General features: G+C 41.2%; 1 protein-coding gene across 2 annotated transcripts; it reads left to right on the top strand.

Annotated features, from left to right (window-relative positions):
• Positions 1-1,278: 1,278 nt before the first annotated feature.
• On the top strand, positions 1,279-13,643 carry LOC139467943 (tRNA-splicing endonuclease subunit Sen2-like). Of its 2 annotated transcripts, XM_071249544.1 has the most exons (9): positions 1,279-1,546; positions 3,131-3,344; positions 4,668-4,795; positions 6,127-7,114; positions 7,458-7,511; positions 8,881-9,019; positions 10,262-10,422; positions 12,008-12,097; positions 12,875-13,643. In XM_071249544.1, exons 2-9 carry the CDS (start codon positions 3,150-3,152, stop codon positions 12,941-12,943), a joined length of 1,824 nt encoding a protein of 607 aa, XP_071105645.1. In that variant the 5' UTR covers positions 1,279-1,546; positions 3,131-3,149; the 3' UTR covers positions 12,944-13,643. The 2 variants fall into 2 exon arrangements, with proteins under 2 accessions (XP_071105645.1, XP_071105653.1); XM_071249552.1 differs by lacking the exons at positions 1,279-1,546; positions 3,131-3,344; positions 4,668-4,795 and adding an exon at positions 5,880-5,883.
• The last annotated feature ends 1,125 nt before the right edge of the window (positions 13,644-14,768 follow it).

Below are 14,768 nucleotides of genomic sequence, written 5' to 3'. Positions count from 1 at the left end.
TTGCGTTTTAGATATCTCCAGATTCGATAAGATAGTCGATATTATTATGATAGACAGTTTTGACATAATTATTCATCTGTCAAAAGGTTCATAGTAAGAGCAGCACACATCGAACTAACAACGTTAGGATATATCTGAAGTATTGCATGGACTAGTTGACTTTAGCCTTAATTCACCAATTCCCCTTTGGGGATTCCCGGTAAGAATATAGGTTCCAAGCAACCTACACTTGTCATCAGAGGAGATAAGATGGATCGGGTGGTCTGCCTCGGTGACTAGGTTGATGCATGTCATCGTAACCCAGTTGTACAGATCAATGCTCATGATGTCTGTTCCAAACTCAATTAAATACAGACCGCCGCCATATTGCTGGAATATTACTCAGTGTGGCGTTTGAGAACTTAAGAAACAAATAATTCACCAACTGGCCACTTTTCGTCACTGTGGTGTTTGATTGAATGACAAGGAACACACTAATTTTGAAAGACGACTGCACATAAAAAAATATGTGCCTTTATTTCAACGTGATATATATTCAATAAGTATTGCCAGGGAGTCGTATAAAGAGCTAAGATAACGTATATAGATTCACTGATATTACAGACACTAACGACCCGCGAAGATCCGGAACAGAATTGGTCTTCAGCAACCCATGCTTGTGTTGTTGTTGTTGTTGTTGTTGTTGTTGTTGTTGTTAAACCACAAAACAAACACTAATGGTGTATGAAACATCCGCAAAATCACCCTCTGTTGGCATACTACGTCTACATTACCATCCGGAGAAGCTCAATACATCAAGAATGCCAATCAAACAGTTAGGAGCATATGTTTCCGGGACACTCTCCATCTTTCGAAACAATCGTTTCATTCAGTGTTTTCCATAAAATATTATGATAGATGAGGTGAAATCTTTCAACTTTTATTTTTTTTTAAAAAGAGATTATTTTACCGACAATGCGGCGTTAAACAACCTTCAATCACACACTGGTTACTCTGAGTCCTGGGGCAACACCGAGGCAATGTACGTCCGCTTCTCTAAATTGTTTCGATGATTCAGGGACGATAACTCTGATTGGGAGCTGCTATTTACCTTTTTGTTGTAACTGAATTTGTTCCATGTGAATTGAATATTATCCAAAATGTAGTATTCTTATGTTATATTTAACATTATCTATTATTTAATATCATGTTTTAATTAGGCCTATTTGCAAAGGTTACAAATATAACCGGTCACTCTAATCACCGCAAAGATTTCTCCCTTTCAAGATGGCAGCCTCCTTGCGCCACATTTGATCATGCTAGTGTGATTTATTTATATCCTGTGTATGCGGTTGATGTATTATGTCACAATACATCATATAGGGAATTTACAGGCCATTTGACTGGCCTCAGCTGTGGTCTATTCATCAATTTGTTATGTACTTGATTTTTGAAACTAGGTGTATGCAGCTGTAGACTACCGGGAGTACCGGTAACTCGGCTCGGGCTCGCCTGGCAATTAACTGCTGGAGAGACTGAGCCTAGCTTAGATCTAAACCATTTGACAGTAGGTTTTATGTGTTATAATTCCTTTATATAATCCTGGTAATCTGTATTTGATTGTTTGACAACACACATAGATATTTGCGATGCAAGCCCTGTGCTAGTATATGTTGAGATAGATTTGAAGTTGTATCTGAACTATGAAATTTATTTATTTAATTGAATTTGGTTTTCATTAAAATACATTTCATGATCTATAAATGAAGGAATTCCTGTTCGTGATTAATTTTCTAACATTTGTTGTTGCGGGAGTAGTGCACTTTACCGGGCGCACTTTTTCAGATCCAATTAGCGCTGTGGGGGCTCGAACGCGCTTCGCCGGCTCACCGGTTCTGCTAATTAATGCGTTAATTAGTCGATGCCCTACCACTGGACCACAGGCGCTATCACATGTAATTATTGCTCGTTCAACGGGTCATTAGAATCACCATTGACATGCACGCGTAATCAGTAAACAATGAATTGCGCATGCGTATGACGTCACGGTCCGCGCTCCCATTCATCTTTTCTTGAAACCACACCCGCAATTGTTTTTGTCAGCATGACCGACCAATGGGATTAAAAGGATTAACGCTTGTAAAGGTAAGAATTTATGGCTCACCCTTGCCCAAAGCAGGCGAACCCTAATGACCGAAAACGGGTGTTGGATCGTAAAGACGTGTAAGTTTCCCTAAGACCGATAAACGGGTGTTGGATCGTAAAGACGTGTAAGTTTCCCTAAGACCGAAAAGGGGTGTTTGATTGTAAAGATGTGTAAGTTTCCCTAAGATCGAAAACGGGTGTTGGATCGTGAAGCGAGAGTCACCAATTGTTTTTGTCAGCATGACCGACCAATGGGATTAAAAGGATTAACGCTTGTAAAGGTAAGAATTTATGGCTCACCCTTGCCCAAAGCAGGCGAACCCTAATGACCGAAAACGGGTGTTGGATCGTAAAGACGTGTAAGTTTCCCTAAGACCGATAAACGGGTGTTGGATCGTAAAGACGTGTAAGTTTCCCTAAGACCGAAAAGGGGTGTTTGATTGTAAAGATGTGTAAGTTTCCCTAAGATCGAAAACGGGTGTTGGATCGTGAAGCGAGAGTCACCAGAGCGTGAGGCACGGTAACGGTATAACGAGACAGCGGTGGCACTATAGCGCGGTAATTGAGTGGATGGTAGAGCTCGGGCTGCGCCCGGTAAACTGCATTGTTGCCGTTGTTGCCACTTTACAAGTTGTCAGAACATGTAGACGACGTGTTCTGTTACCATGAGGGAGCACAGGTGGCCCAGTCATCTAAGGTGCCGCGATTTGCTGTGCAGAGTTGCGTCCCTTGGGCACACCAGAAACCTATGATTGTGGGTTTGAATACCAGTTTGTCCCGATTATGTTTCTAGGTTTGTCAGCACCATACCCGTGCTCGTGGGTTTCACCGAAGTGGTAAACGTCTGAGACCTGCATCACTCCGGGCTTTCCTCCCATATTAAGCTGACATGCCGTGATATAACTGGAATACTGTTAAAAGTGGCGTTAAACTCACTCACCCACTCACTGTTACCATGATTAACATTTTCAATCTTTCTGAACATGCACACATGATTTGTTTTCAGCCAGGTTACTGAGATTTGTATGATGGCCAGACTGGTTGCTCCTCGACGGAAGAAGAGAGTATTCTGCACCAAGGAATCCCCTTTCCCAGTCCCCATTGAAAGCATTACCCATGAATCCGTTGGCGCTGACCAGTGGTTCTTCTACACTGCATACCTCACGGGCAACACTGTGACAGTCAGGCATTCAGGGGATATCAACTTCCTGTTTAAGATGGTGAGTCATTTGAGATGAAGAAAGACCACTATGCATAGAAATAAGCGTAGGTGTAATTTCCTTTTTTTCATTTTTTAATGCCACACTTTGCAATATTTCTGATATATGACGACAGCCTATAAATAATCATATTAAGATCAGACAATCCGGTGATTGACATTGTGAGCAATGATCCAGGCTCCATGAGAAGTTCCACAGACTTCAATAACAGAGGTGTGATGTCTTGTATTACTGAATAGAAACTAAGGACCACACAATTCTTGCATATTACTATAGTTAATGTGTTGTGGCATGACAGATGAACTATAGTAATATTAAAGAATCAGGTGGTCCTTACCATCATTTCAGTAGTAGGATATCAATAGTAGTTAATGTGTTGTCGCATGACAGATGAACTATAGTAATATTAAAGAATCAGGTGGTCCTTACCATCATTTCAGTAGTAGGATATCAATAGTAGTTTGTGTGTTGTGGCATGACAGATGAACTATAGTAATATGAAAGAATCAGATGGTCCTTACCATCATTTCAGTAGTAGGATATCAATAGTAGTTAATGTGTTGTGGCATGACAGATGAACTATAGTAATATCAAAGAATCTGGTGGTCCTTACCATCATTTCAGTAGTAGGATATCAATAGTAGTTAATGTGTTGTGGCATGACAGATGAACTATAGTAATATCAAAGAATCAGGTGGTCCTTACCATCATTTCAGTAGTAGGATATCAATAGTAGTTAATGTGTTGTGGCATGACAGATGAACTATAGTAATATCAAAGAATCAGGTGGTCCTTACCATCATTTCAGTAGTAGGATATCAATAGTAGTTTGTGATTGATTGGTTTTCAGCTATTTGGTTGTGCATCACAATTGCCCATGTCCCATACATCAGTGACAAGGAAACTGTCAATAATGTATTGTTGACATTGATGGCTACACTATCAAAGTTATATGTAGACATAATAAACATTTTAAAATGTTAATTGTTTACTTTTCCATCCTTTTTTTTAAACATGTTAAACAAAGTAGTCCTTTCTTGAATAGTTATGTGGGTGTTCATTCAGCAAATGTCCATGAATTAATATCAGACAGTCAACCACCTTAAACATGTAAAAGATGGTAACAACTTCACAAACAACTTGCTGAATCTAGGGCTTGGTAGATGTGCGTGGCTTTGTCATCATGTCGAATGTTGCCAGGAAGTCTACGTTGTAAGATGGGACAGGTATTCGTCAACTGATCGGAATACTGTGGTAATAATTGTATGTATTTGATTGTTTAATGTCAGTACTATTGCAATAGACTTTTACATTCTTTTGTAGGGATTCTTTGGAAAGGGCAACCTGTCTCGATCACAGCCTGAATTTAATCACAGATACCGCACAGTACGTGTGCCACACCCAGCTGATGTAGACAGCATCATTCAGCCCCGGGTCATCAGTCACAGAGTGTAAGTGTCAGCTGTCTAACTGCAGTCGGTGACACACTTAGTTGTAAGAGAGGGATCAGTCACAGAGTGTAAGTGTCAGCTGTCTAACTGCAGTCGGTGACACACTTAGTTGTTAGAGAGGAATTAGTCACAGAGTGTAAGTGTCAGCTGTCTAACTGCAGCCGGTGACACACTTAGTTGTTAGAGAGAATTGAGTCACAGAGTGTAAGTGTCAGCTGTCTAACTGCAGCTGGTGACACACTTAGTTGTTAGAGAGAATTGAGTCACAGAGTGTAAGTGTCAGCTGTCTAACTGCAGCCGGTGACACACTTAGTTGTTAGAGAGAATTTAGTCACAGAGTGTAAGTGTCAGCTGTCTAACTGCAGTTGGTGACACACTTAGTTGTTAGAGAGGAATCAGTCACAGAGTGTAAGTGTCAGCTGTCTAACTGCAGCCGGTGACACACTTAGTTGTTAGAGAGAATTTAGTCACAGAGTGTAAGTGTCAGCTGTCTAACTGCAGCCGGTGACACACTTAGTCGTTAGAGAGAATTTAGTCACAGAGTATAAGTGTCAGCTGTCTAACTGCAGTTGGTGACACACTTAGTTGTTAGAGAGAATTGAGTCACAGAGTGTAAGTGTCAGCTGTCTAACTGCAGCCGGTGACACACTTAGTTGTTAGAGAGAATTTAGTCACAGAGTGTAAGTGTCAGCTGTCTAACTGCAGTTGGTGACACACTTAGTTGTTAGAGAGAATTTAGTCACAGAGTGTAAGTGTCAGCTGTCTAACTGCAGTCGGTGACACACTTAGTTGTTAGAGAGAATTTAGTCACAGAGTGTAAGTGTCAGCTGTCTAACTGCAGTTGGTGACACACTTAGTTGTTAGAGAGAATTTAGTCACAGAGTATAAGTGTCAGCTGTCTAACTGCAGCCGGTGACACACTTAGTTGTTAGAGAGAATTGAGTCACAGAGTGTAAGTGTCAGCTGTCTAACTGCAGTTGGTGACACACTTAGTTGTTAGAGAGAATTTAGTCACAGAGTATAAGTGTCAGCTGTCTAACTGCAGCCGGTGACACACTTAGTTGTTAGAGAGAATTGAGTCACAGAGTGTAAGTGTCAGCTGTCTAACTGCAGCTGTTGGCACACTTAGTTTCTTTCAGTGGCATTTAGAAGTTGGAGTGATTAAGTAAGACGAGTTCTATGGATGAACAACTTCTTTATTACAATTAGTGCGACGTTTCGGTGTTGTAAGAGAGGAATTAGTCACAGAGTTAGATGATAAATGTTTATTGAAAACGCAAATGAAACATGACATGGTATTTGCTTCTCTCATGGTATTATTTTGACACCAGGTTCAAACAGCGCATGAGGTGGGCTGGGACGAATGTAGCTGATGAGCCACTAGACTCTTCATCAGAGGAGGAGACAGCCATGATGGATACCCGAGATGATCAGGTCACAGCTCACACCAAGCCAGCCCAGAGAGAAGGGGATATTAACTTGCATGTGTCAGATTCAGGGAATAAAGATGTTTCCTTCGACTCCAGTTCCGTGTCATTGAAGACAGGCACTGAGTACAGAGATTTGGAGGAGGAGGAGGCAGACGTCTGTACTGACAAAGACGAAAAAGCAGATGAGACTGGTGCATCATGGGACACAACTGAAGATGCAGAGTTCTGGGGCGTGGGTGAGAGTGGGGTTGTAAAGCAGAAGGTTGGGGATGCTTGGGCAACACAAGAGGCAGATGCAGAGTTCTGGGGTGAGAGTGGGAGTGGAGATGTAAAACAGAAGATGGTGAAGGATGAGAAGGAACACGCTAAGATAGGGGAAAACCAGGATGAGGACAGTCCGAGAACTGGAGAACCACACAGCTGGTCAGAATCTGCAAAAAGTGAAGCAACCGGGACAAATGCTCAAGAAAGTAGCAATGTAGACTGTCATAATAAAACCTGTGATATGATGTCCGTGGCAGAACATGGGACATCAGGTAGTGCAAATGTAAATGACAAGCAAATTTCAAATGCAGAAACATTCCAATCAGAGACAAATATTGGTAAAGCCACCACATCACCTCCCGGGGAGACTGGTCTGAAAGAGTGTCGCGATGATGTCCATATACAGCAGGGAGATGGTGAAAATGGGCAGTGCAATGACCTTGACCCTGTAGAATATGACCCCTTATGCCACAGTGATGACCTTGATGGGGATGTGTTTGTGATGGCGGATAGTGATGAAGATGATTGTAAGAATCAAAGAAAGATGACAAAGAGAAGATGGCGTCCCGTGTTGAAGAAAGACCCATACCCTGTTGTGGAGCATCTCCAGCTCAGCTTTGAAGAGGTGAGTTTGGGGTTTCCTCCAGCATTAATCTGATATATACCTGAATAACTGTCCCAGTTCCACAAAGTTGGCCCTCAGACGATTGTAATTTGTATACTTTAGAATTCGCTTAAGACAGTCATAGCACTAAGATCACTTTGTGGAACGGGGCCCAGAGCGACATTATACCTAACTCGCTCAATCAGACAGTCCTATAGATAAACTTCATAGAAGTTTAAACATGTTCAAAGTCATTCTGATGTGACAGATCTGATAATACACAGTTATGTATCTTTGCATCCTGGTATTTGTTTCTGACATCATCATGATCATGATGATAATCAGTATTTTTTGTTTTTTCCAGACATTTTTTCTGTCATATGGCCTGGGATGTTTGGTAGTGACTGATGAAAAACAGGTAATTAGACATTTTCAGCATCTCACTGTGCAGAGATATACCCCTTTTTTACCAGGATCTGCTGGTTTGAATTCCATATATATTTTATGACTTGATTATGATTCTAGAGCAGTCAGGACCGTTCCCTTGCCTCTTCATGATGTTCATCAGTGTCACCAAACTTTTAAACGGCAATCACCAGCTGTGTCATTTGATTGTCCTACTGTATTTGTTGCGGCCATAAAATTTCCGAGTCCCGTGATGGGATTCGAACCACGGACCTTCTGATCAGAGGCTGGATGCCTTGTCCACATTACCAAAGAGGTTTACCCCGTCAGCAAGCTGACAAGGTAAGGATGTCATCTGTAGGATGACTCCGTGCCCTGCTACATACTCCCCCGTCAACAGGAGGCACGTCCTGGGCCGCATAAAAGGGTACTGAGGCTTATTTTGCTCAAATTTAATATGAACGTGCTCAGCCCCATGTTGGGCGCCAATGTAGCGGCCATAAAATTTCCGAGTCCCGTGATGGGATATGAACCACGGACCTTCTGATCAGAGGTCGGACGCCTTGTCCACATGATCAAAGAGGTTAACCCATCTGTGGGATGACTCCACGCCCTGCTACATATTCATGATACTATTACTAACATGTTTAAAGTAACACTGAACCACACTCAATCCACATCTTCATATACTTGAACACTAGGAAAAAGTTATAAAAAAGAGTCAACCAAAATGTTTTGTAAAAGGTCTAGTTTTTTCTCTTTCTAATTTCAGGTTTTTGTGTCGGTCAGTTGCATAAACCATACCGGTATATAAAATATTTAAGGCCTTATTTGTTGATGAATACTCAAAAAATAGACTGCTCAACTTTTGGTAAGGTGTTCATACTGCTATGAAATACATGTTCATATTTTTCTTTATTTTAAATGAACCAGTAAGCACTGGTAAATGTCCGTTCCATGGCAAAGAATAAATACTGTCCGTATAACAACATCTTCAGGATTCTGCCTCAAGCCCATGAAGAATGGTGATAGTCAGGATAGGGATGTTCATAGTGTACAGTGAAGCCTCCATTGTCCATAGTGATGAGGGTATCATTCCTAGTGAAATCATCTGGATCAACACAAATTTGGATTTAGATGATTATTGAATTCTGGGAGTGGAGGAATGTTACTTTATGTATATACTACTCAAAAGAAATTAAAGAACACACTATTCTTTCACATGACAATAGTTCATCTGTCATGTCCCCAACATGATCTTCTGGAAGTTAAAGTTACCAACTAAAGACGTTTCACTGTATTGCCTTGATGAAAGCCACTCTTCGATATGAGAAAGAGGTTTGTAACTGTAACCATGGTAACCGAACTCTTTGTCCCTACAGAGTAACCTCAGTCTGTCATCTCTATGGCAACGGTTCTGTTCGTGTCGAGCTGACTTCTGCCCCAGCTACATCGCCTACCACTATTACCGCAGCAAGGGGTGGGTGCCCAAGACTGGACTCAAGTTTGGCTGTGACTTCAGTAGGTGTTACCCTCTAATATCAACAGCACATTCAGGAATACTTTCGCTTTATTGTATTAAGACTCATCATGATAAAAATGGTTCTGAAAATCACACATGATAAACTTGTTATAAGGTCTTAGAGCATTATGTCATTCCGATTTCCGACCCACCTTGATTTAAGGTGCTAACCTCAACTTTCTTGTCAATGAGGAATCCGTTGAGATTCCGGGTTAGCATAGGTGCCCAGTAATCTTTGCTGGTTGTAAAAGGCGACCAAAGGGATCAGAGGGTCAGGCTCGGTGACTTGGTTGATAACGTGTCATCAAACCCCAGACTCGATTATTTATGGGCCGCTGTCACATAGCTTGAACATTGCAATAAGAGGCATACAACAAAAAACAAACTTTAGACAATGACCTCTTGCAAAATATATGTTGCATCTAACTCCAGGCAAGACCTGTGAAGATCCGGGGCGACCAACGGGATCGGGTGGTCAGGCTTGTTGACTTGGTTGATGCATGTCATTGTATCCGAATTGTGTGGATCGATGCTCATGATGTCAATCACTGGATAGTCTGGTCCAGACTTGATTATTTACAGACCACCGTCATATAGCTGGAATATTGCTGAGTGCAGCGTTAAAAAACAAAGAAAACCAAAAACAAACACTCCAGGAGGTTGGTTGCAAGACCTTTAAAGAGGGTCCTGATGGGTGTGTCGCAAGTCAGTATTTTGTGAAATTTGGGGCCTTTAGTCAGTAGTCATTATTTTTTCGTCTTAGTAAAAAGCACACACGAATAGGGGATAGGCTGTCAAGTTGAATCTAAAATGCCAAATTTTCTCTATGTGAGTGTGGATCGTCTGTCTGTAGGGAAACATGGGGACAGCTGGTGCTGCTTTTATTTCATCACTACAATTTGTATTTCTGTAAATTCCAAACTCTGAATTGTTTTGTTGTTTTGCAGAAAGGTTTTGTTGTGCTGCTAGATCTAGTTATATACAACCTTTTCAAGGTTTTTAGCATGATTATGTTGTACAATAAAATTATAATTAATGCTAAGCAGTTTTTATGGACATATTACATCAATCTTTTACGATAAAAAAGTGGGTTTTTTTAGTTATTTTATTTACTTTTAACAGTATGCACCATCAGGACCCTCCTTCAACAATGTTAAACATAAGGCGTTAAGGTATGGACTATGGACTATAGTGTATATCTACACAACACACTAACCACCACATATTATCTGATGTTGCAGTAGTGTATAAGGAGGGCCCCCCGTTCTACCATGGCAGCTACTCGGTGCTGGTCCGGCTCGTGGATGAGGAGACGCTCACGGAACATCTCGGGTCCACCCACAGACCTCTGTCATGGATTTCCCTTGCCGGACTCAACCGCATCACAGAACACGTGGCCAAGGTACAGACATAGTAAATCTGTATCTGCCCTCTGCTCATGCTTTCAGTCACTGGTTTGCCAGACTTAGTTATCTACATTGCAGCAGTGTCATGGTAGCACATGTTAGAATGTCAGGGGATGATTCCATGGCAGAATCAGTCCTCAAGTAACCTTGGGATAGGGTGGTCAGGCTCTCATCTTTCCGAGGCAAGGGAGTTAACTGACTGTAAAAGTCCAGTTTCCACCCTTCCCAAACTAGGCTTGCATTTCTGGGCTCAATCGTAGCGCCACCAGTGGCTATTACGAGTTTTGTCCCTTCTATATCCCTTCTATTGACCAATCAGATTCAACCTCTCGTATCACTTGCATTTGCTTTAAACAAAATGGCAGCGCCCAGTCAAGCTGATCAGATTGATAATCAAGATCCATGTTTAAAAATATTTCTAATTAAAATTTTCAAAGTGCATCAAATCACGTGAGCACCTTGATTAGAAACATGTAAAGATTTGGAAAATATCTGTTCATGCCAAGTTGACGGTACACCTGGTACACATGCTTTACAAATCCTGAAGTTGACCAAAATCTACATGGCAGTTGACGAACTTGATGTCAATTTCGTTATGCGATTTTGATTTGACAATGCATGGACTCGTTAGTCCAGCAAAGATACATAACTCCATAATTCCTACCTTGTTCGGCAAAGGTGGAAACTGGACTTTTGTAGTCCGTTAACTGCCTTGCCTTGGGAAGATGTCAGGCTCTGTGAGTTGGCCGAGTTTGTGTAAACATCCTGTTATGACGTGGATTGTTGCTCATGCTTTCAATCACTGGTTTGCCTGATCCTGACTCAGTTATGTAAAGCATAGTAGCTGAATACTGGGAAGGGTTCTCCCGCTCTTTAGTGTGAACATAAGAAGATAGAAGGAAAGTTTTATCCGGCTGCTTTTTCAAGATAAACAAAAGCAGTGCAAAAAGTGTACCTATTTATTGGACCTTGTTTGGCAATGACAGAAGACAACCCAAACCGTGTGTTCACTCGTACAAATTGACATTGACCTTGGCAAATTGCACTATAGAATGCAATTCACAGATGAGGACTATAGCTGATGGGACAAACATCATATTAGACCAACCACACTTTCGTATTTTCCTGCTGCAGAGTTGTAGTATCAAAACAGTTCCACTCCATTCACTCAAACGACAGGTAGGTTGATATTTGCAGGTGGTATATTTCCTGTGAAAGTATGTGTATGTCTGTCCACCTTGATTTGTAAGAGAATAAATATTCTTTCTATTCCAACACTATTTGTTCAGGAGCTAATCATTGATCCTAATCTGTTTGTACTAACTAGCCCATCAGTAATTGATTATAATCAATTCGGCAGTCATTACTATTATCAGATAATAATATGTTGTGTAATTTCAAGTATGTACCTGCTTTTGTAGTGATTTGAATTTTTTAATTTGGATTTGTGTTTTCGTTGCAGTTTGTTTGTTTGCTTCTTTAGGGTACTGTGAAACTTTTTGACACGCTTTTTATACGATAAAAATGGAGACTTTCTAGTCTTCCTTGTTAACTCGACTCAACGACTGTTTCTATTTGCAGGAACTGCTGATTTGTTATGTTATAAAACCAAGGGGAGTAACTGAGGAAAGTCTCATGTCACCTGCCTGCATACCACAATTTAAAGTTCAGGTGAGTGACACAGCATGTCGTGGTGGATGTGTAGGGTGTCGTCTAGTTCTCGATCTCACCACAGGAGGTAGAATATCCCACTCAAACCCTCATTCGCTTTTCCAGTTTCACAGACATTTAACCAAATTTGTTAACTACCTCGTATTCCCAGAAGACAAATTTAACTTGTTGTGTATCAGCTGTGTATGGTTTTAATAAGCAACCTCTTTGTGAATATTCTTACCACTTTTAGCATTTTGTGGTGAATATAGTATATCGAGTTATCTGACAAGCAGAGTGCCACTGAATATGAGAGAGCTTATACAGAGTTTGCCGGCACCACAAAGTTACATGTTCTCAAACGAAAAAGCAAAGGAGGTCTACTTTCGATGTCAACTTAAAAAATAATCAAGAATTAAGTGTTATGCTCCTTTGAAATAAGACCGCCTCTGTGGTCAAGTGGATTAAGCGTCTGCCCGCAGAGCAGAAGGTCAGTTGTTCAATCCCCATCCGTGTCATATGAAAATAGCTGAATTTTAGCTTTCAGTGTATAAAAAGTTACTAGCATCTCCTCCGAAACATTGTATTGAAAGGACGAAGTTGAAGTTCTACACCAGTGTAGCATGCAAAGAGTCCATCTGATCATAAGGAGAGTGAAAGTACTTGTATTAGGAGAAATATTTTTTGTAAGTATTCATATGATTATTCTAGTTAACGAAGAAATATTTTTTTCAATAAGTGTTAGGAACATGGACAATTGGTCCTTCATCTAACGGTATCATTGTGTCATGGTTCCAGGAAGTCCTTGTGTCAAGATGGGTGTCGTCACAAGAGAGGCAGGAGAAGGAGGTTGAAGAGTTCCCTTGACCTTGACCTTGACTGTCATCTATTCCCTCCGATTGAGATGTGCCAGCGTTAATACAGCCACTGACAGAGTGAATGTTGTTTTAATGCCACTGCCTTATTCCAGCTATTTCACAGTGGTATTTACTAATGGAGTCATCGAGTTGTAGAGAGCACAAACAACAGTCCATGTCTTCCCCATAATAATGACACTCAATCAGCCAGGACACAGTGTAGCCACTCACTCCTCACTGCGCTGTGACGACAAGCATGGGGTACTGGGGACTTATTTGCCCCGGAATGTCTACAGAGATACAAGCATCTGGTACTGAAGACTTATTTGCCCCGGAATGTCTACAGAGACAAACATGGAGTACTGGGGACTTTGCCTGGGAATAGCTACAGAGAGACAAGCATGGTGCATTGGGGATGTATTTACCCCAGAAACCAAACAGAGATACCAGCATGGGTATCCTTCAACATCAATGCTAGTCCTCTAGCCCGAGACTACTGACTTATGCTGAGGTCAAGTAAAATCACTCTGATGGTTGTCTAAAATTTGCTACAAATTGGAACGGACTATGACTGATAAAAAATGTAGTAAACTTTTTTGTCTCGTTCAAGCAGGACAACTGCAAACTCTGAGGACTAGTGAAATAAGGTTTCCACTAGTCTTCTGGGCTAGTGTTTACAAAAGTCTTGGGATGGGTTGTGGGAAGCTGGAATCGCCATGGTGATCATCAGCATGTCATGTCAATAAATGTCATCCTACTCGTCACCTGCTCATGCTGTCCAATGTTCTGTTTTACACAAACGGCTTCAAGACCAGGTTCTGTGTTATCCCTTGACCAACTCAAAGACATATATACGTCCGTGACCAACTGTACAGTGAAACCTGTTTAGCTGGAAACTTGGGCCTTTCTTCAGAGATTAACAGGGACGGTCAGGTAGCCCAGTGGTTAAAGCGTTCGCTCGTCATGCCGAAGACCCGGGTTCGATTAACGACATGGGTAAAATGTGTGAAGCCCATTTCTGGTGTCCCCCGCCGTGATAATGCTGGAATATTGCTAAAAGTGGCGTAAAACCATACTCACTCACTCACTCACTCACTCAGAGGTTAACATGATACAGGTCACATAGCTTAAATACTATTCAAAGAAGCGTTAAATCAACTCACTGTACAACTAAAAGTATGATTAGATCATGATTACAAAGTGTACACACACAACACTATTACCATCTCATGGATCACAGGGAATGTTATACATCGCAGGATGGGCAAATGTACATCGCAGGGTGGGTAAATGTTATACCATAGCAGGATAGGTAAATGTTATACATCGCAAGGTGGGTAAATGTTATACATCACAGGGTGGGTAAATGTTATACATCACAGGGTGGGTAAATGTTATACATCTTAGGGTGGGTAAATGTTATACATCTTAGGGTGGGTAAATGTTATACAATGCAGGGTGGGTAAATGTTATACATCGCAGGGTGGGTAAATGTTATGCATAGCAGGGTGGGTAAATGTTATGTATCACAGGGTGGGTAAATGTTATACATCTCAGGGTGGGTAAATGTTGTACATCGCAGGGTGGGTAAATGTTATACATCGCAGGGTGGGTACATGTTATACATCACAGGGTGGGTAAATGTTATACATCACAGGGTGGGTAAATGTTATACATCGCAAGGTGGGTAAATGTTATACATTGCAGGGTGGGTAAATGTTATACATCTTTGGGTGGGTAAATGTTATACATCGCAGGGTGGGTAAATGTTATGCATAGCAGGGTGGGTAAATGTTATATATCACAGGGTGGGTAAACGTTATACATCTCAGGGT

This window comes from Haliotis cracherodii, unplaced genomic scaffold (assembly GCF_022045235.1).
Source record: "Haliotis cracherodii isolate W230 unplaced genomic scaffold, xgHalCrac1.p SCAF_1, whole genome shotgun sequence".
NCBI classification, from domain to species: Eukaryota; Metazoa; Mollusca; class Gastropoda; order Lepetellida; family Haliotidae; genus Haliotis; species Haliotis cracherodii.
Note: the sequence above shows the minus strand (reverse complement) of the source record. Positions and strands in the feature narration are given on the sequence as shown.

Bases quoted from the DNA above. Each gene is read 5' to 3' on its own strand.
- LOC139467943 (XM_071249544.1), top strand. From the start codon at position 3,150: ATGATGGCCAGACTGGTTGCTCCTCGACGGAAGAAGAGAGTATTCTGC. The intron at 7,512-8,880 runs GTAATTAGACAT...TTGTCCCTACAG, and splicing joins TAGTGACTGATGAAAAACAG to AGTAACCTCAGTCTGTCATC. The intron at 10,423-12,007 runs GTACAGACATAG...TTCTATTTGCAG, and splicing joins TCACAGAACACGTGGCCAAG to GAACTGCTGATTTGTTATGT.